This window comes from Symphalangus syndactylus, chromosome 5 (assembly GCF_028878055.3).
Source record: "Symphalangus syndactylus isolate Jambi chromosome 5, NHGRI_mSymSyn1-v2.1_pri, whole genome shotgun sequence".
Classification (NCBI taxonomy): Eukaryota; Metazoa; Chordata; class Mammalia; order Primates; family Hylobatidae; genus Symphalangus; species Symphalangus syndactylus.
This window is the reverse complement of record NC_072427.2, coordinates 124,403,934-124,425,942: the sequence shown is the minus strand read 5'-3', so window position 1 is coordinate 124,425,942 and position 22,009 is coordinate 124,403,934. Positions and strand designations below refer to the sequence as shown.

Here is a 22,009-nt window from a genome sequence, read left to right as displayed (position 1 = left end):
ATTTAATCGCAAGGTTTCCAATAGCTTCCTGTTCTTCCTGGGGCTTGGTAGTTCAATTCAACAGATTGAACAATACACCCATTGTTCTTCCAAATAAACATTATTTGTTGATAAGGTTAGCTCAGGTTAGTTTCTATTACTTACCAGCAAAAGACTACTAACACATCCTTTACAAAAAATGGTTCTATGGCCACATGTGTTCGGGAAATGCTTACAGAGCACATAGCCCCAGATTGGAAATTCACAATGGTCATTAAAGACTCTGAGAAGTCCTGCAATACAGACACTACTTTAACTATTTAAGCCATTATTACCAAAGAATATGTCCCAAACTTTTGTCAGTGTAAAACTTCCATTAGCAATACGTGAATACAATGAATGCACGGAGGCAATCACATCGTTATTCCAAAAGAATTTGCCAACTCATCAGATTGTCTTGGCCACATTTCATGTAGCATTTCATGAATAATTTGCATTAACGTATTGATTAAAAGTAAAAGGGATAATACTTTTGTTTTTGAGGCAGAGTCTCACTCTGCGGCCCAGGCTGGAGTGCAGGTGGTGCGATCACTGCTCACGGCAGTCTCGAATTGCCAAGCTCAAGCAATCCGTCCACTTCAGCCTCCAAAGTAGCTGAGGCTACAAGCGCGTGCCATCACGTCCAGCTAATTTGTTAGTTTTTTGTGTGCGTGGAGACAAGGTCTCACTGTGTTGCCCAGGCTGGTCTCGAACTCCCAAGCTCAAGCAATTCTCTCGCCTTGACCTCCCAAAATGTTGGAATTACAGGCATGAGCCACCACACCCAGTCAGGATAATACTTTTGAAATGCCCTTCTTGGTAATCCAGGGTTTTTTCTTTACTTACCCTTTATTGCTCAGAATATGGGAGGGTGAGATCGAAGAAGTTTATAAAGAAGAGAAGGTCTCTAAACAACAAGAAAAGACAGGAAACAGCAGAAAGAAAGAATATGGCCAAGAAATCTGACTAAGGATCCTAGCTTTCCCCTGCTACCCTCCTCACCTCTCCTGAGTCAAAAATATGGGGGAGAAGGGTATTTGTTGCTCTCCTGAAAAGTTTTCAAGCCCTTTAAAGAAGCCCCATGATACAGAAATATGTTTGGTGATCTGAAATGTATTCCCAAATGAAAATACTGCAAAGAAATGTGTGTTACATTAAGAAATAACGAAGGCATGTGATCAAGGATACACATTAATTTTGCGAGAGCATTTTACAGGAAAAATATCTTGATTCCTGTTATGGACTGAATGTGCCCGCCCTCCCAAATTTAATGTTAAAGTCCTAACCGCTGGTGTGATGGTATTTGAGATGGGGCCTTGGGGAGGTAATCAAGTTTAAATTAAGTCATAAGGGTGGGGTCTTAATCCAAGGAAAGACCATATGAGTACACAGAGAGAAAGTGGCCTTCTGCAAGCCACAAGAGAGCCCTTAGCAGAACACCATGATGATGGCACCCTGACCTTGGAGCCTCCAGAACTGTGTGAAAATTAATTTCTGTTGTTTAACTTAGTCTATGGTATTTAGTTATGGCAGCCCAAGGTAACTAAGACATGTCTAAGTATTTCAAAGGAAGAATATCTTCATTCCTGAGCTTTCACAAAATGGGTTAAAATGTTCCTAGTTCCCAAATCTCTGATGCAATAATTGCAACTTAGTGCCCCTTAGTTATAATGTAGGTTTCCAGACATTACTTGTTTCCGACATTGAGTCCATATTTACCTTGTTTGGTTTAATATAATTACAGATAGGAACATTGCTTGAGCTTCCATCATCATACCTTGAAATTTATGAGCCAAAGATCAGGCTGAAAGGCTAATGAATATTACTGAAGATCAACTGAAAAGATTCCTTGGGCAGACTGATTGGTCAATAGAAGTTTCCAGGGTTTTCATCACCAAACATATTTAACAATCGAAATACACTGGGCAGCTTACAAAATCTCAATGTTTGCCTGTTACACTGCTTTACCACTACTATGAAAGTAGTCCGTGTGCTGGAGTGAAACCGGTTCTGCTACTCTAGCCAAATGGAGCCAAACAATTAATGTCTGAACCAGGTATAAAGATGGTCTGCATTATATGTTTACTTTTCCAGTCCAATTGGATGCCCTCCAAAGATGAGAGAGGAAGACACAATATGAAGAGATCATATAAGCCAGAGGAGACAGTGGGAGCTTAGAGCTGACTTAGTTTTCAAAGAGCTTTCCAGTTTAGTCCATATGATTCCCCTCCCCCTACTCTTTTCCCCTTATCTAATCTTGAACAATTAAAACCAGCAAATATATTTCTTACACTAAAATTAACATTAAAATTTCACTTCACATTCTACAGTGTTTCAGACTTGCAGTCCTGTTTAACTATTGGGGCCTCGTTAGGGACTTGTTTATTTAATAGTCTCAGCAAAACTAAGAAATAAGCAAATATTCTGAATGGTGCCTGGTCTGCAGTTATTCTTTTTAAAAAAATTTTTTTTAAAGACTAGTCAAGCATAGTAGTGAGAAGGGGAGAAAGTAGAACAAGGAGTTTCATATCAAACTCCTGACTGTGAACAATCGGTTGAGATAACTCACTACCTTCAGGCCAGCCATGCAATTACTCTTAATACAATTGTACCACAGAAGCATTGCTAAGAACACAGACCCTGGCTCTGCCCCTATATTTAAGGTAATGGAGCCTTTACTAAAACGGTCCACAGTATAGTATACTTGGTAAAGCTAGTAATATTGGTTATATGTGACATTATTCTTTTCAGGATGTCTTGACCCCCCCAGATTCTCTAGAAATAAATCCCCTAAAGCAGTGGTCTTTAACGACGGTTGGGCAACAGAATCACCCTGGAGATTCTGCATTAGTCAGTGGTGATGGGGCTTGGATATGTGCATTTACTCTAGCTCTTTTGATGATTCTCCTGTGTACCCTGGCACTTAAGCCATCTGCTTATAAAAGATAATTCTTACTCTTTTTCTTTTTTTTTTTTTTGAGATGGAGTTTTGCTCTGTCGCCCAGGCTGGAGGGCAATTGTGTGATCCAGGCTGGCTCACTGCAACCTCCACCTTGATTCAAGTGTTTCTCCTGCCTCAGTCTCCCAAGTAGCTGGGATTGCAGGCATGCACCACCATACCTGGCTAATTTTTGTATCTTTAGTAGAGATGGCGTTTCACCATGTTGGCCAGGCTGGTCTCAAACACCTGACCAGTGATCTGCCCGTCTTGGCCTCCCAAAATGCTGGGATTACAGGCATGAGCCACCACGTCCGGCCTGTTTTTATTTCACTTCCTAAAACTCAATGATGCTTTAAAATGAAATAACAGTAGTCTTTCTCTGGACTGTAATTACAGAACTTTTGTCTCCTGGTGCTTCTACGCCACTGGCATAATTCAGAGTTATGCTTTTCATGGTGATTATGTTTGTTAAGAGAGAATGGGTATTCAGTGTATTAGGGAGAACTATAGTTGTGAGTTTGTGGCTTAAGTATTCTGATCCCTTTGAGCCTTTAGTCCAATGAGGCAGTCATTTGTGAGCTCGTCCAAAGTAGTTTTGCAGAAATAAATGCTTGTTTTGTTGATTATCTGCTAGCTCCTTAACTGTTTATCTAACTGCCACTCAATGTCAATCTACTGAGCTACTTACATGCTTAAGAGTTCTGTGTTGGTCTTATGAAATCAAAAGTCTACATATATCTATCTGGTCTCTGTGTTCTTCCCAAGAACCTGACAGGAACATTTTTGTGGGTTTCACAAATTATACCCCAGTTCAGTGTTTTCACATTCAGCCATATATACTCTCGGGGGAGTATAAGACATTCCAAGAAGTTTCCTGATGGTATCCTGGACAAAAGTTTTAAAAGAATGAACTGTCAACATACAAATGTACTTTTTACTGAAACTGATCTGCCTATATTCTGGCCCTTCTTCCTACCTCCTCTATTGCAACTGCCATTTTGCAAAAGATAGGCATACTTACCTATTCAAAACCTGACTGGCACTTTATCCCATGGTATAAAAACCTCTGGGCTTGAAACAAAGGAGCACTTCCAAATTTTGGTGCCAGAACCCAAAGTATGGCTTCTGTCTTTTTTTTGGCTTACACATATTTCTATTAAGGGTGTACTGTGGCACAATAAATGAGTATTTTGGCCCATGATGGAATGTTCTAAATTGAAATATAGATTCCTTCAGTTATAGGAAATGACAATTTTCCATTAATTTTTTCAGTTCTTCCATTCCTCAATGATCGCCAAAGAACATATTCCCCCGAGGAGGAGTTCAAGAGTTTTGTTCAAACTCACAAAAAACTAAGACAGCTCATCTCTCTATTGGAGAGCCTCTCCATGGGAGGTTTAGGCAGAAGGACAGTGATCCAGACAGAGGTCTGAGATGAGAAAGAGGAGCAAAGAAAGTAATAAAAGCATAGGTAAACATTTTTTTAATGACTATAAAAAGTAGTACAATAATGATGCTTATTGAGATTAAAAGATACATTTAATATACTAGACAGTAATAGCATATTTGTCAAAAGAAGGGTTAATGGTGTTAAAGCATTCTAAGGTCCTTGAGTTATCCAGAAGAAAGACAATCATTTTGATTAATTTTATATTTTAGACACCGATAAATTAAGCATGTATGTTTTAATTTATTTAAAATAATAAAACTAAAGAGTAAAACATCTAAATTAGAGGGGAAAGGTGAAATAAAAAGCATTTAGTAAATTTCACAGAAGGTAGGAAAAGGTTTTAAAAAGGAACATCTGAAACCCAAATTAAGATAGGTTTAAATCCATCATGAAGCTTATATGATAGTGGAGGAAACATACAGCTAACAAGTCAAGTGAATATACATGTAATTTTACATAGCAATATATACTATGCAGAAAAATCCAACAGGGTAAAGTATTAGCTGCTGCCTAGGAGGAGACTATTTTTAGGTAAGGGAAGGCCTAAGGTAGAAAGAGGAGGTAGGTAAGACTCCAAGGGTTTTTATCTTGAGCAGTAACAGGTTGAGAAGGGAAGAGGGGCCAAGGAGACTGAGGAGGAGACAGCCAGTGAAATGGGAGAAAGTGTTTCAAGGATAGTATGATAAACTGTGAAATTAAGAATGCTTGGCTTATTTACTACAAACATCTCTCCCAGACCTGGAAACACAGCCAGTAGCAAGTTTAGTATTAAGTTACCACAAGGCCAGGCACAGTGGCTGATGCCTGTAATCCTAGCACTTGGGCAGGCCAAGACAGGTGGAATGCTTGAGCCCAGGAGTTCAAGAGACCCGCCATGGGCAACATGGTGAAATCGCATCTCTACAAAATGTACAAAAAATTAGCCAGGTGTGGTTGCACATGCCTGTAGTCCCAGCTATCTGGAAGGCTGGGGTGGAAGGACCACCTGTACTCCAGCCTTGGTGACAGAGTTAAGACCTTGTCTCAACATCAACAACAGCAAAAGAGTTACCACAGACTCAACAAGGCACATATAAATCTACAGCACACAGTGGCTAAACGCAAGGGTTCTGAGGCCAGACTATCTGAATTGTGGTTTAACCTCCTTCTAGTTGTGATCTGTGTGATCTTGGGTAAGTTATTTAATCACTCTGTGCTTTGGTATCCTCATCTGTAAAATGGGGATAATAGAATTTGTTTCCTGTAGTTGCCATGATTAAATGAGTTTTTTTGTTTGTTTTGTTTTTCTGAGACAGGGTCTCACTCTGTTGCCCAGACTGGAATGCAGTGGCATGATAATGACTGCAGCCTCCCTACTCCTGGGCTCAAGTGATCCTCCCACCTCTGCCTCCTGAGTAGCTGCCTGCCACCCACCATGCCTGGCTAATTTTGTGTATGTTTTGTAGAGATGGGGTCTGCCAACGTTGCCCAGGCTGGTCTTGAACTCCTGAACTGAAGCAATCCTCCCACCTTAACCTCCCAAAGTGCTGGGATTACAGGTGTGAGCCACTGCACCCAGCCAATTTTTTTTTTTTTTTTTTTTTTTTGAGACGTAGTTTTGCTCTTGTTACCCAGGCTGGAGTGCAATGGCCAATCTCAGCTCACTGCAACTTCTGCCTCCCGAGTTCAAGCGATTCTCCTGCCTCAGCCTCCCGAGTAGCTGGGATTACAGAAATGTGCCATCACATCCGGCTAATTTTGTAGTTTTAGTAGAGACAGGGTTTCTCCATGTTGGTCAGGCTGGTATTGAACTCCTGACCTCAGGTGATCCGCCCACCTCAGCCTCCCAAAGTGCTGGGATTATAGGTGAGCCACCACGCCCGGCCTCAAGTTAATATTTTTTAAAGCACTTAGAATACACCTGACATAAAGTAGTAACAATGTATATCTTTGTTAAAAGAAGAGAGAAATCCCTAAAATGGCAAAGATAGGAAAAACAACTGTGCTTTTCAAGTACTGACTTGCATTTTCAGAAGGTTCAAATTGGCACTAGACTTAGGTAATTGAATTAATCAGCATGACTGATAGGATAACTACAGTCTGATAAAGAAAACACCATGAAGGGCCGGGTGCGGTGGCTCAAGCCTGTAATCCCAGCACTTTGGGAGGCTGAGGTGGGCGGATCACTTGAGGTCGGGAGTTCGAGACCAGCCCGACCAACATGGAGAAACCCCATCTCTACTAAAAATACAAAATTAGCCAGGCGTGGTGGCGCATGCCTGTAATCCCAGCTACTTGGAAGGCTGAGGCAGGAGAACTGCTTGAACCTGGGAGGAAGCTGGGGCGAGCCGATTTCGAGCCATTGCACTCCAGCAAGACTGTCTCAAAAAAAAAAAAAAAAACCATGAAGTAAATTATGGTCGAAACATGTTTAGTTCTTAACTGCAGTTATCTTGTATTTAAGGTGTACGTTCATAACAACTTACATTTTTATTGTCATAAAGAATGTTCTATTAAATGCTTACTGGCTCAGAATCCTATTACTTTTTGCCAGTTAGATTATGGCCGTTTCTCTTTTAGTCTAAAATAAACTCAGCTGAAAAGTAACAATAAACACTTTATGTATACAGATTAACAACAAAAAATAACAGGTAACCTGCTTGGTGTTAGATATTGTAATAAGCCAAACAAGTAACTTTTGTGTAATACACTGAAGTAGGTGCTTTGAAGAATTCATAAAAGTTTATGACTCTAATTCATATGAGAGATAAAATGCATATACATCAGAAGATTACACAATGAGTATATGGCTAACGACTAATGAATGATATAGTAAGTGTTAAAAGAGATAAGATGGGGCAGAGGTCACTACTGATTGTAAAAAGTTTCATGAATGAAGCGAGACTTTTATCTGGGTCTAGGAAAATAAAGTCATTACAATCATTACATCTTAGTACAAGCAAGCAATCAAATAATATGTCTCTCACGTGAACATTTTAAGTAAATAACTGGAGAAAGTACTTCAGCAAAATCAGGGAGCAAAATAATGTTGGCTCAAAATGAGGTCGAAAAGTTGCAGGGCTCGGATCGTGTTGCTAAAGGCATAAATGTGGGAGTCCTTAAGGTGTAGCTAATAGTTAACGTCCAGAGAAGGTAGTGTATATTCCATAGCCTCATGCAAAGGAATTCCAACAACGAAGAGGAACCAGTTAAGGAGACCGAAAAGGTGGGGCCTGTGTGGAAAGGCATAGCAACGAATTTAAAACTTCCCCAGTAATACTCTAAAACTGCCCCACAGCTTTTTTAGTTTTGAAAATTCAAACCACTCAATTCAGCTCGCAGATTTTTGTGAGAAATAACGAGATAATTGCAGCTCAGAAAAAATTATTAACAACTATCCAGAAAGTTACTGCTTTATCCCCCACTGTAAACTATACACCACCAGAGCCCGGGATCCTTGTTCGACTCCTAGCCAAGTGGTTCCCGCTGCGTTTCTGTTGGGTTATCCCAAACCTGTGATAGGATACTAGCGGCCTCCCTGCCTCCGGTCGAATAAACACTACAACGTCTGACACTCGGTGCTGAAAGGAAATCGGGAGCGGAGTCTTGCCCACAACTTGGGGAGCAGCCCCGGGCGCAGTAACTGTCACAGGCGCCGAGATGCGGTTCCGGCGCTTAGGGCGCCGCTGAGCTCAGAGCCCGGGAGTCATGGCTGCGGGCGGTGCCGTCCCAGGTAAGTCAGCCCAGGAGCAGGGCCCGGGCCTGGCGGACACTCTCGGAAAAATTGGGACGAGGGCAAACAAGAAGAGCGAGAGCAAGAGGCCTAGACAGCCGGAAGCGGCAGCAAGACTCAAGACGCCAAGGGCGCCCTCTTCCTGGGGCCCGGGCACCGCCTCTCCACGCCCCTCGTCCGGCTGCGGCTGCGACTGCTTCCGAGGTCATGTTCCCGGGACGCGCGCGTCTTCAAGGTGGAAGCCTGGCGCACGTCCGGAGGTGCCGAGGACCCAACCAGCCCAAACTCTGGGGGAAATGACTCCCCTCTGCCCTCGCCCCGCGCTCTACCAATTCCTTCCGTCTCTGCTTCGAGCGATGCAAAACGCGCGAGGCGCATGGCAGAGGGCCGAGGCCGCGGTACTCTCCGGGCCAGGCCCGCCCCTCGGCCGCGCCGCGCAGCACAGGACTCCCCGTCCGCTGTCCAGCGCTGGCCGCCTGAGCCGAGGCTGCCGCGGAGCCAGTACAGTCGGGGCCGCGGGCTGGAAGGGCGAGCTTCCTAAGGCAGGGGGATGCCCGGCGCCCGGGCCGGGTAGGAGAGGGCGGGCGAGGGGCCCTGGCTGTCCGGAAGGAAGGTTCGCGGCGTGAGGCGGTGGGGGAAGTAGGGCGGCGAGCGGCCCCTCTGCGCGCGCGCGCGCGCGCGGGGGGGGGTCCATTGGGGTCCCCTGGCGAGGGGGCGGCTTTCTAATGTGTGAGGGCGACGCCCCAGAAGCTCCCCCTCAACGTCGGCCCCATGCGCTGAATGTGGAAAGTTGCCTGGGACCCAGTAGTTTCCGATCCCAAACCTGCTTTCCGAGAAGGGCTTCTAACCCAAAATGTGAATCCCGCCTCCCCTCTCAGCCAGAACTGTGGACTCGTCCCGGAGGGGCGGTGGGTGGGGCGGAGCTGGCGGGAAATTTCGGTTTGGGCGGGTTACCTGTGGCGCCACTCATCGCTTGCTCTCCTGTTCCCCGGGCGGTTTCCTCGCTCGCCTTCTGGCTCTGCCATGCCCTGCTCTGAAGAGACACCCGCCATTTCACCCAGTAAGCGGGCCCGGCCTGCGGAGGAGGGCGGCATGCAGCTCCGCTTTGCCCGGCTCTCCGAGCACGCCACGGCCCCCACCCGGGGCTCCGCGCGCGCCGCGGGCTACGACCTGTACAGGTGAGCGGGGACCTCGCGGCGAGGAGGCTGGGAAGGGCCGGCCATCCGCTGCCACAGCTAGAAACAGTCACCGAAGAGATCACAGGAACACACTACCTATAAATAGGATTTCTGCCTTTTTCATGTTGAAAATTTTAGCTTTCATCTTTGGCATAAATTAAATAGAGATTTGGGCAAAGGCTGCAGAATAAGTAAAATAGCTATACAGTGTCTAGCAGGGCGTTACTTTGCAACGTTTATTGTGCCTAATTGTGCCTGCTTCCTAAATAGAAGATAGGAAGGCCCATGGTAGCTTTCGAGTGGCCTGAGGGTGATGCTGTGCTCAATAGAAAAACCAAGGTAAGAGCCTAGATGTGAGCGTGAAAATACCTAAGAAGGATGAACGAAGATGCATCTGCCTTAAAGTTATTTTCTATACATTCATCTGGCCCCAGGGCGGAATTTCAGAAGGCATCCGAATACGAAAGGCAGAGCTGCCTGTGATCTACCACACTTGCATCTCTACAGCACGTTTTACCTGTACTAGAAATTGTCCGTATGCTGTTGTATTTAGTCCCCACAACAATCCTTAACTAGATAAGTGTTACTTTTTACACAGGCGGGAGTTTGTGAAGAGTTGAATTGATTTCCCCAGAGGCTTGAAGATGGTAGAATTTTTTATCCCGAATTTTGGGCTTTTTTTTTTTTTTTCATCTGACTACTGTGCCCAGTTCTTAGAACCATTAAGGTAGGAGAAAAGTAATGCTGAGAGGGAAGGAGAGTTTAGACTAAATCCCAAGCCTTGCGATTTAGTTTAGAGTATCTCAGGTAATTCAAACATGAGAACTATTGGTCTAAGCACAGGAGAAGACAAAGTAGTGCATGATGATAGCAACGGAAAAGAAAGGAAAAGGAAAGTAGGTATGGACAATTGTAGCTGGAAAAACTACGGTCTCTTAATTTTAATGAATAAAAGTAGAGTTATATAGTTTGACTAGACCTTTCCAAAGTATATTTTGGAGCACTTTTTTGAGTCCTAGGGGAGTCCTTGATTTAAGATACCTTAGGTAGACTCCTAATAAACACAGGTGACTTTCTGTATACTGAAATTGACATGGAAATAATGGATCTGTAATAAATTAGGGCTTAACTGTTTAAAGAGGGATTTCAGTGAAAAAAGAGGAAGTATGGTACTGCTTTACCAGACTTAATTAAGGTCTCCAGAGTAAACTTCCGGTTCTGCTCATTGTAAAATCTCTTAAATTTCTACCCAGGAGAGGGCCACAGTAATAGCAAGAGTAGCAGCATTTGCTACGTGGACCTTAGAGGAATTCTGTTCCTAAGTAAGGTCCGTCTCCAGGGGCTGTTCACAGTGATCAGCTCTCTCCCTCAGCCAGGAAATTCGTAGCCTAAGCTTGAATTTATCAAGGTCTTTGTCTCTTATTTTGTCCACCCATTTTCTCCTTTCCTTCTGCAGATTTTCCCTAATCACACAGATGATTGTGAGAATAAAATGGGTTAATATATGTAAACCAATTAGAACTGTGCCTGGCACATAGTAAAGGCTTAATCAATGATAGCTAGTATTAGTAGTAGTTGGCCTTTTATCTTTGTTCTTTCTTCATTTTTTCCCTTTTCAAACTATGGTTGTAAAGCATCCACCTTTTGAAAGTTTGCCTTTCTGCCCTTTCACGCTAATAAGTACCTCAGTTTCCCAATAAACTTCTGTTCAGGGGCAAACATTTACAATGTTGACATCTCTTCATACCACCAAAAATATTCATGGAGACTTATTTTATCTAAAGCTGTCTTTTTTATAATAAAATAGCTACCTCTACCTTCTTCATAAACTTTTAAGATGAATTGGTAATTCATCATAGCAAGGTTGATTTTAGAAACTAAAGTTGCATTAATTCATTAAATACACTGAAAGCAATTTTGTATGCTTGGTCACAAAGAAAATATAAAAACAATTTTATAAATAGATTTGCAGTTATTTTCTTTCAATATTTTCTTAGTGCCTATGATTACACAATACCACCTATGGAAAAAGCTGTTGTGAAAACGGACATTCAGATAGCGCTCCCTTCTGGGTGTTATGGAAGAGTGGGTAAGTCATTTAAGAAACAGAGAACTATTTGTCAAGTTCTCCTTTGTGATACATTCTTCTTGTTTCATTTGGGGTAATAAGCAGGCAATATTGCTTGGGCTGTGTCCTAAAAGAAGCACCATTTGTGATAGCAAATGCACTCTTTGAAAGGCTTTATTTACATCTCTGCTTTGCCTGTTTTTGACCCTTTTATTTTTCTCCTTCCTCACTGGAGCTTTTAGGCTCACATTGGCCTGGAAGGCTGTTCTCAGAACATGGCATTTTATATTATGAGAGTAAAACTTCTGACCTCTTGGTCCCAGAATGTGTAAGCCTACTTAACCTTTTCTTGTTTGGCCATGGGGTTAGGGTAAGGGATACTCTTCAGTGTTGTAGAGGCACTGGGAGGAGCTAGGACAAAATGGAGTACACGTCAACAGGTTTGATTTTTCTGGAGCGGATCAGTTGTTACCAGACAGTTCTTTGCAAGAGCGTAAGTTCGTTTTGACTAACTTCAGAGTAAACATAAAGGAGGCAATGGAGCTGTGACGCCTTCCTCCAGGGAAAGGAGCTAGACTGGCACTATCTTATTAGCCATGAGTGGGGAAACTGCCAGTACTTCAGCCCTTAAAAGATAACAAGATGGGGTCTCATCTCATCTCTTGAGCATCATTGACTGCATTTTTTAGAATTTTTTCAGGGGAAGGGGCAGGAGATGGAGTGAAATAAAGGTTAGTACAGAAAGAGGCAGCATTATTGACAAAGTGCCTGATTTAAATTATTCTAAAATAAAATACTGGAAGTTAGGATAATTAATTATAGGCCTGATGCTTGAGTCTGCAATAATAAGGTGTAACCTTAGCTTTTTATTTTTTTCGTTTTTTAGGATTAAAAAGTATACTAGCATTGAATCATTGAGACTTAGTTTTTGGCATTTTTACTTAACTGATATTAGCCCATTTATCTTACTCTGGTTCATGTGTTTCCTACAGGCATGTCTTTTGGCATCTGAATCATGAATAGTGGGGTCTCAAATTGTAGGCTGTGCTCTGCTACTATTTGGTTAGGTTTGTTTCCCTCTCTCTTCCTCTTCCTTTCCCTTCCCATCTACATTGTACATGTTGTGGTGTCCCATCTTAAAACCAAAGTCTTCTTCCTCAGTAGTGTGTTCCTGCTGGCCATACTTCTCTTTCTTCCCCTTTGAGGCTTAATTTCTTGAAAGAGCAGCCTACAGTTGTTCCCGCTTGCTCACCTTTCACCTCATTCTAGCAGTCCTCCCCTGTCTGCAGCACCACAAATTCTGACTGAAGTCACATGGGAGTGGTTTAAGTTAGTTTTGAATTAAAACCTTGTGGAATTTTTCTAAACTAGTCTTTCCAACTTTGGTAATGCAGTATGATGAATATATATTCTTTAATTCAAAACCATGTGCTAAAGTTAAGATGAAGATATAGATATTATAGGTGAAGAGAATGACATGCTTAAATTGCATCATTTATCTCTGATATAGCCCTTCCCCCTTAAAATAACCAATGTCTCGTTTTTTGTTTTTTAGCTCCACGGTCAGGCTTGGCTGCAAAACACTTTATTGATGTAGGAGGTAATATATTTCCTTTTTTGTTCTGTAAATGTTTGCAAGTATTTACTTTGTCTTTGTTTAAAAGGTAATATTCAAATGACAGATTTTATTTTTAAGAAAAGAAAATGATTAGAGGAAAGCTTGTTATAATAGGAAAAGCTTTGTGGTTATTTTAAGCAATTATATTTTGCTTAACTACTAACTTAATTTTTAAAATAATTATTACCTAATAATAATGACAGATTTAATAATGTAATAAGTAATTATTTAAGCAACAAAAGTTCTAGAAAACACAAGTCTATCTTGTAAGAATTTTCTTCATAAGAGAGCTATCTGTCTTTAGCAAAATATAAGAAGAAAATCTTCCCCTGAAGTCAGGAGAGAAAACACTTTTCTCTAAATTTGTCAAGACAGTCCTCTGTGTTACCTGTTTCCCTTATAAGAAAGCCTTTCTCATGTTTCTCAAAGTTAACCCTACCTCATGTGGTACCTTTCATGAAGAACCCTCAGTGTCTTCTGCTAACTATTCTTGGTACAGAGCTACTCCTCTTATTGTAAGGAAATTTCTACTTTCCTGATGTGGTTGCCTTGTTTCAGGTCCGCTCCAACTGGGATTCAGACCCCACTTAAGTGGTCCCTACATACTGACCCTTTATCCCATCAGTAGTGAGTCTTTCACTTAACAAGATATCTTGGCCCCACATAAGTAGGTGTGCTAGATCTCCTCCTCCACCCGTTTTTACAGAGCTACTTTATGGAGGCTTTTTAACAGATCAGGAAAACTGGCTTAGAAATGAGCCCACATGGATATGTGGTAAAAAGTGGAGTCTCTGTGTGATTCCAACCCCCTTGTTCTTTCCACTGCAATTAATTGTGGAGATTACCCTGCTGCATCCCCCTCACCAACTAAACACGTCCAGAATTAGCTCACTTTTATGTGCCACTGCAAGGGCTAACTAAGCACTTAATGAAACCTGGCTATCCTAGACCTCCCCCTTAGTCTAACATTTGGTGGGTGTGGTGTCTCCATAGTGTCACTAGGTGGTGCTGTGGGACAAGACAGGACCCCAAAAGTACACCCTTTAGGGACTAAAGGGGAGCTGAGTTTTACATAGCAGGATGGACATTGACAGCCCACTCTTGGGTTGAGGATTCCTTAGGCTCTGTAAGTTAGGCCCGATGTTCAAAAATGCTTTTACAAGGTCAACTGTGGTCATTTGGGACTGTAACTTAAGGATATAAATGACTGTATATATTTTCAATGAAGTTTCAAATGATTGTGCAAGGAATGGGAGCTTTGGAATAACAACTGGATGTAGGTCCCAGCTCTGTCGCTAACTAGTTATTACTTAACCTTTCTGAGCCTGTTTCTTCATTTTACAATGGAAATTAGTGTGCCTGTCTCTAGAGGTAGGAGGATTAAATGATAATGTGTAGGAAATACCTAATATAGTACTTGGCACATGCTAGATTCTGTGAGATATAATTTCTGTCCTTAGGGACTTCACAGATTGTTTTTATGTGGAAACTTTTTGTTTTATTCGACTTTGTTACTAATTTTTGCTCTGTCTAAAACAACTTTCTGGAAAAAAATTCATGTTAAAGAATGGAAAGTTAGTTTGCCTGGTGGTTGATATGGTGTTATTCATAAAATCACATTGTGGTGTGTTCTTGGATGCAGAGAATCTTAACAATCTCCCTTAGGCACAGGTTTATCATGGTTGGCAACAGTTTTTATTTCTGAAGAGAGATGTTGTTAGAAATCCCAGGCTGTAAATAAGGGTCAAAGGGAAAAGTTGAGCATTCAGGATTCTGTTCAGAATTCACATCTGGTAGGTGTGGATAGTTTTTCACTAAAAAAGGTTTCCAGCAAATGACATGCCAAACTCTTGACACAGTAAAACTTTTGCCTGAAGTCAGTTAATCACTCTGCCAGTTCCAATGCATGATTTTTCCAGTGATAACTTCAAGATACTTTCTGCTTTCTCTGAGGAGAAATATCCCTGATACTTATATCCTGTAGGCAGAGAAGGCTTTTCTTGAAGGTCGAATGGCAATTGGGTGGTAAATGAATTTGGAACTACTGAAATTTTTATACGGTCAGCATTCATGCTAAAAAAAAAACTATTGAGGGCCTTTTTTTTCTGCCATACATTTGAATTTACTTCAAACTTCTTAATTTCTTTTAATCACTTAAAGGTTTTTCACATTTTCGTGGCCCAAGCATAAAGATCACCTATCTCTGCAGAATTCAAGACACCCAATCATTTGAGTAGTTCTGATAGGACTACTTTACAGATACGTAGCAGAGGCCTTTCAAAAAGGGAGTGTTTTTGTATGTTAGAAGATACTATAAAGCCAACAACTAAACATTTGCAACTTATCTGAAAAAGAACAAATGAGAAAAAAATAGACAAAATATAGACAAGGACATGCAAATATCCAACAAATGGGAGGAAAAAAATCCAGCCTCACTAGTCATCAGGGAATGAAAAGTAAGGCAATGAGATAGCCATTTTGTACTCATCGTATTGGCCAGAATGTAAGAGATTGTTGCCATCAAATATTGGCAAGGATTTTGGAAATGGTCGTTCTCAAATATTGCTGATGGAAGTTTGAATGGCTACACCTTTTTTGCAACCTATTTGATGAAAATAAAAAGCATGTACAAGGATATATTTAAAGGGCTGCTTCATTTATTTATTTTTTTTTATTTTTTTTTTTTTGAGACGGAGTCTCGCTCTGTCGCCCAGGCTGGAGTGCAGTGGCGCAATCTCGGCTCACTGCAAGCTCCACCTCCCGGGTTCACGCCATTCTCCTGCCTCAGCCTCTCCGAGTAGCTGGGACTACAGGCGCCCGCCACCACGCCCGGCTAATTTTTTGTATTTTTAGTAGAGACGGGGTTTCACCGTGGTCTCGATCTCCTGACCTCGTGATCCGCCCGTCTCGGCCTCCCAAAGTGCTGGGATTACAAGCGTGAGCCACCGCGCCCGGCCAAGGGCTGCTTCATTTATTATAGCAAAATGTAAAAGTAGCCCGTGTCTGATACTATGCAAGAGAATAGTTACATAGAAACAATGGTACAGGTTGGGCGTTGTGGCTCATGCCTGTAATCCCAGCACTTTGGGAGGCTGAGACAGGCAGATTGCTTGAGCCCAGGAGTTTGAGGTTCATTTAAGCAACATAGGGATACTTTCTCTCTACAAGAAATACAAAAATTAGCCAGGTGTGGTGGTGCCTGTGCACCTGGAGGCTGAGGTGGGAGAATCACTTGAGGTTGAGGCTATAGTGAGTTGTGATCATACCACTATACTCCTGCCTGAGCTGTAAGAGTGAGACCCTGCCAAAAAAAGAAAGAGAAAGAGAGAGATATCCCATATTTCCATATCTTGTATCTAAAAAGAATGGCTAACATTTACATATATTAATCTCAAAGGATAAATAGAAAAAAATAAAGTAGTATGTAAGATGTATTTCTGTAACATTAGCTATCTCAGGGAGGGTAAGATAATATTATAAGCTTTCACTTTATATGTATTTGTATTGTTTTGGTTATTTAAAAATTTTTGAATAAAGTAGAAACAATAGTTCAGAAGTCAGTCCATGTCTTTCTCTAACTCATTCAAGATAGATGAATTATTAGCTTGTACCTCAAAATCTCCCAGCATGGAAGTTCTCTAGCCTACTGTGGCCATTTTTTGTAGCATGGAACAACATGCTATGTTGAGGGATTTCTTCATTAAATCTGATTTAAATTGTCCCTGCAGTCAAAATTTTTTCCATATAGATAATGTGGAAAACAGCTGGTTTCATCTTTACATCAAATTTTTTCATAAATATTAATGTCTAAATTAATGGTCAACTGACAGTGGAGAAATAAAGCAGGGTTTGGTATTGGAATTGGTCAAGTTCAATAATTGATTGTTTCCTTCAGGCCTGACAGGAGATGAACTGCCTTTGCTGCTTTTCTGCCCAGTTTTATACTCACTCTTCTCGTAAAAGTGTTGCATCAGGAACCTTTTAAGAAGTGCTTAAATTCAGATTCACTTGTCCCTAGTAATTCATGCATAAAGCACAGGGGTTCATTTAAACGTATGTTATAATCCATTCGGAAAATCTAAAATGTTGTTTTTGCTGAATATTTTTCCCTGTGGTGGACCTAAGGGTTTGCTTTTTTCCCTCCCTTATATGAGAAAATTGAAAGGATATGCTTAGGAATTACCCTTGTTCTTAAAAAATGGGGGGTGGGTATGCTTTGGGGGTTTTTTGTCTGTTTTCTCAGCTTTCAAATAATGAGGAGTATGGGCAAATAGCATTACTGCTCGTTGAGCTGAACACAGGATTATTTTTATTTCCATATTTTTTCCTTCATCAGGGCTTTTGTTTGGGGTAGAATATTAATACCAAGTAAGATGTGACATGGAGCTGTATTCAGTTAGATTCACGTGAGTCTCATCCAGCCTTTCACAAACTGAGGAGAAAGAATTAACATGTATAGCAGGAAATTGGGGGTGGGAGGAGGAAGGGGAGTGACTGCTAATATGGTAGGGGATTTTTGGAGGGAGGGTAATGTAAATGTGCTATAATTGACTGTGATGATAGTTGGCCAACTCTGACACACTGAACTGTGGAATTCTAACACTTTAAATGGATAAATTGTATGCTTTGTGAATTATTTATCAATATAAAAAAATGAAAAGGCCCGGTGCACCTGTATTATCTGTGCTTGTGTTTATGTAAATATTTTAAATTACTGGCTCAAAGATAATGCTAGCAAGTCTGGTAAGTATAACTCTGGGCTATGGCAGGGACCTGGCTCAAGTCTCCCCTGCAAAGATCTTCTCCCCCTGTGTTCATAATCTCAAACAAGTATTAATTACACATATAAAGTTGTACTCATGAAGCCTATGTGCTACTGTCTTCTGAGAAATCATACTCTAAGAAAGGATGGTGGTTCAGATTAAAAGGAGAGGAAGATTATGAACTGAAAAATTCAGCTTCATTTTTAGTGTAAAAATGGAATGTTCTACTATTTGCAAGACTACTGCTTAACAATGTCAGCGCTGATTTACTCCACTGCAGAGCTTTAGGCTTTTTGACATTTTTATTTATGACTCAATTGTATTTCAATCTGGGTATTAGCGGGAAGCTGATACCAGGAAAAACCTTTAAAACCCAAATCGTAATTTTCTCCTAGTCTTTTTGGCAAGTGTGCCATGGGTAGACAGTAGGTTGGAGATGGTCATTGCTACTGCCAGCTTAAAATAGGAAATGGTCGCCGTTTCATAAAGAGTGACAGGTTGGAAAATTAGGACCTGTTTTCTAAATTTTTATTTGTATTTTAGTAATGTCATTTCTCGGTTTTGAGGCTTCACATAGTACCAGGGCAAGATTCACTTATTCAATTGTAAGAATACAAATCTCAGAGCTACATGACAATGATTTTGAGATAATCTTACACCTCTAGTATTCCGATAGCAAAAATGGAGATAATATTATTTTTCTTTTCTCTAGCTGGTGTCATAGATGAAGATTATAGAGGAAATGTTGGTGTTGTACTGTTTAATTTTGGCAAAGAAAAGTTTGAAGGTATGTTAAATATATACATTCACATAATTTTAGTGAATTTTCAGTCATGTATGTGTAAATTAATATTGACTCCTTTAATTCTCATTGAATAAGACAGGATGTGGCGAATGTGTCAGTAGCATCAGTAATAAACTGTTCTTTCTTTGAAGTCAAAAAAGGTGATCGAATTGCACAGCTCATTTGCGAACGGATTTTTTATCCAGAAATAGAAGAAGTTCAAGTAAGTATTATAAAGGATGATAGAAAATAAGTAATATAACATCTTAAGTGAAGAAATATGTATAATCTTGAGAATTTAATATGTTGTTTGTAACTAAATAGTATATATGATTAAACTTATTTTAAGCAAATTTAAAATACTAGTTTTAGAATTTAAATGTTTTTCATGTAGCTATTATGTAGTATTACTTTGGATAATAAGTTATTTAAACATACTGTGAACTTCTAATATTTTATTAGAATTTTTTAAAGTTATACAATATTCTAATTTATGGAGCTTTTTAGAATTTAATTTTCTTTCTGTAATCTCCCTTGTGAAAAGATGATATAGCAAGAGTAGAATTCTGGCTGTATTTTTCTTAGGAGCTGGAGAGGAAAATTGAAAGAGGCTCTTAAAAAAACCGTGAAGCTTACTACCTGTCTATCTTTCAGGCCTTGGATGACACCGAAAGGGGTTCAGGAGGTTTTGGTTCCACTGGAAAGAATTAAAATTTATGCCAAGAACAGAAAACGAGAAGTCATACCTTTTTCTTAAAAAAAAAAAAAAAAAGTTTTTGCTTAAAGTGTTAATGGTGTTTCGCACTTCTGTAAACTTACTAGCTTTACCTTCTAAAAGTACTGCATTTTTTATTTTTTTTATGATCAAGGAAAAGATCATTAAAAAAAACACAAAGTTTTTCTTGGTGTTTGGATCAAAAAGAAACTTTGTTTTTCTGCAATTGATGGTTGTATGTAAATCTGCTTTGTGGTGACCTGATATAAACAGTGTCTTATTAAAATCAAATGTACATCAATTACAGATTCAAAAAAAAAAAGCCTGTATTTAACTCAAATGATCCCCCTTCAGCAACTTATTTTGCTTTAATTGCTTTAAATCTTTTTTTTTTTTTTTTTAATTATACTTTACGTTTTAGGGTACATCTGCACAATGTGCAGGTTAGTTACATATGTATCCATGTGCCATGTTGATTTCCTGCACCCATTAACTCGTCATTTAGCATTAGATATATCTCCTAATGCTGTCCCTCCCCCCTCCCCCAACCCCACAACAGTCCCCGTAGTGTGATGTTCCCCTTCCTGTGTCCATGAGTTCTCATTGTTCAATTCCCACCTATGAGTGAGAACATGCGGTGTTTGGTTTTTTGTCCTTGTGATAGTTTACTAAGAGTGATGTTTTCCAGTTTCCTCCATGTCCCTACAAAGGACACGAACTCATCATTTTTTATGGCTGCATAGTATTCCATGGTGTATATGTGCCACATTTTCTTAATCCAGTCTATCGTTGTTGGACATTTGGGTTGGTTCCAAGTCTTTGCTATTGTGAATAGTGCCGCAATAAACATACATGTGCATGTGTCTTTATAGCAGCATGATTTATAGTCCTTTGGGTATATACCCAGTAATGGGATGGCTGAGTCAAATGGTATTTCTAGTTCTAGATCCCTGAGGAATCGCCACACTGACTTCCACAATGGTTGAACTAGTTTACAGTCCCACCAACAGTGTAAAAGTGTTCCTATTTCTCCACATCCTCTCCAGCACCTGTTGTTTCCTGACTTTTTAATGATGGCCATTCTAACTGGTGTGAGATGGTATCTCACTGTGGTTTTGATTTGCATTTCTCTGATGGCCAGTGATGATGAGCATTTCTTCATGTGTTTTTTGGCTGCATAAATGTCTTCTTTTGAGAAGTGTCTGTTAATGTCCTTTGCCTACTTTTTGATGGGGTTGTTTTTTTCTTGTAAATTTGAGTTCATTGTAGATTCTGGCTATTAGCCCTTTGTCAGATGAGTAGGTTGCAAAAATTTTCTCCCATTCTGTAGGTTGCCTGTTCACTCTGATGGTAGTTTCTTTTGCTGTGCAGAAGCTCTTTAGTTTAATGAGATCCCATTTGTCAATTTTGGCTTTTGTTGCCATTGCTTTTGGTGTTTCAGACATGAAGTCCTTGCCCACGCCTATGTCCTGAATGGTATTGCCTAGGTTTTCTTGTAGGATTTTAATGGTTTTAGGTCTAACATTTAAGTCTTTAATCCATCTTGAATTAATTTTTGTATAAGGTGTAAGGAAGGGATCCAGTTTCAGCTTTCTACATATGGCTAGCCAGTTTTCCCAGCACCATTTATTAAATAGGGAATCCTTTCCCCATTTCTTGTTTTTGTCAGGTTTGTCAAAGATCAGATAGTTGTAGATATGCGGCATCATTTCTGAGGACTCTGTTCTGTTCCATTGATCTATGTCTCTGTTATGGTACCAGTACCATGCTGTTTTGGTTACTGTAGCCTTGTAGTATAGTTTGAAGTCAGGTAGCGTGATGCCTCCAGCATTGTTCTTTTGGCTTAGGATTGACTTGGCGATGCGGGCTCTTTTTTGGTTCCATATAAACTTTAAAGTAGTTTTTTCCAATTCTGTGAAGAAAGTCATTGGTCGCTTGATGGGGATGGCATTGAATCTGTACATTACCTTGGGCAGTATGGCCATTTTGATGATATTGATTCTTCCAACCCATGAGCATGGAATGTTCTTCCATTTGTTTGTATCCTCTTTTATTTCGTTGAGCAGTGGTTTGTAGTTCTCCTTGAAGAGGTCCTTCACATCCCTTGTAAGTTGGATTCCTAGGTATTTTATTCTCTTTGAAGCAATTGTGAATGGGAGTTCACTCATGATTTGGCTCTCTGTTTGTCTGTGATTGGTGTACAAGAATGCTTGTGATTTTTGTACATTGATTTTGTATCCTGAGACTTTGCTGAAGTTGCTAATCAGCTTAAGGAGATTTTGGGCTGAGACAATGGGGTTTTCTAGATATACAATCATGTCATCTGCAAACAGGGACAATTTGACTTCCTCTTTTCCTAATTGAATACCCTTTATTTCCTTCTCCTGCCTGATTGCTCTGGCCAGAACTTCCAGCACTATGTTGAATAGGAGCGGTGAGAGGGGGCATCCCTGTCTTGTGCCAGTTTTCAGAGGGAACACTTCCAGTTTTTGCCCATTCAGTATGATATTGGCTGTGGGTTTGTCATAGATAGCTCTTATTATTTTGAGATACGTCCCATCAATACCTAATTTATTGAGAGTTTTTAGCATGAAGGGTTGTTGAATTTTGTCAAAGGCCTTTTCTGCATCTATTGAGATAATCATGTGGTTTTTGTCTTTGGTTCTGTTTATATGCTGGATTACATTTATTGATTTGCATATGTTGAACCAGCCTTGCATCCCAGGGATGAAGCCCACTTGATCATGGTGGATAAGCTTTTT

At 40.5% G+C, this 22,009-nt stretch overlaps 1 protein-coding gene and 1 long non-coding RNA gene across 10 annotated transcripts in view; one reads left to right on the top strand and one right to left on the bottom strand.

The window, feature by feature from the left end:
- The window catches only part of LOC129482738 (uncharacterized), an 86,952-nt gene extending 78,778 nt beyond the window's left edge, over positions 1–8,174 (bottom strand). For both annotated transcript variants that reach the window (XR_008657801.2, XR_010121232.1), the window contains exon 1: positions 7,902–8,174. This is a non-coding gene — a long non-coding RNA (uncharacterized lncRNA). The remainder of the gene's footprint in view (positions 1–7,901) is intronic.
- On the top strand, positions 7,857–20,116 carry DUT (deoxyuridine triphosphatase). Of its 8 annotated transcripts, none has more exons than XM_063640716.1 (7): positions 7,857–8,121; positions 9,161–9,299; positions 11,297–11,388; positions 12,923–12,967; positions 18,461–18,535; positions 18,685–18,755; positions 19,187–20,116. In XM_063640716.1, exons 1-7 carry the CDS (start codon positions 8,097–8,099, stop codon positions 19,241–19,243), a joined length of 504 nt encoding a protein of 167 aa, XP_063496786.1. In that variant the 5' UTR covers positions 7,857–8,096; the 3' UTR covers positions 19,244–20,116. The 8 variants fall into 8 exon arrangements, with proteins under 8 accessions (XP_063496786.1, XP_063496788.1, XP_063496787.1 ...); XM_063640718.1 differs by lacking the exon at positions 7,857–8,121 and adding an exon at positions 8,259–8,381 and having other exon boundaries at positions 19,118–20,116; XM_063640717.1 differs by lacking the exon at positions 7,857–8,121 and adding an exon at positions 8,260–8,381.
- The last annotated feature ends 1,893 nt before the right edge of the window (positions 20,117–22,009 follow it).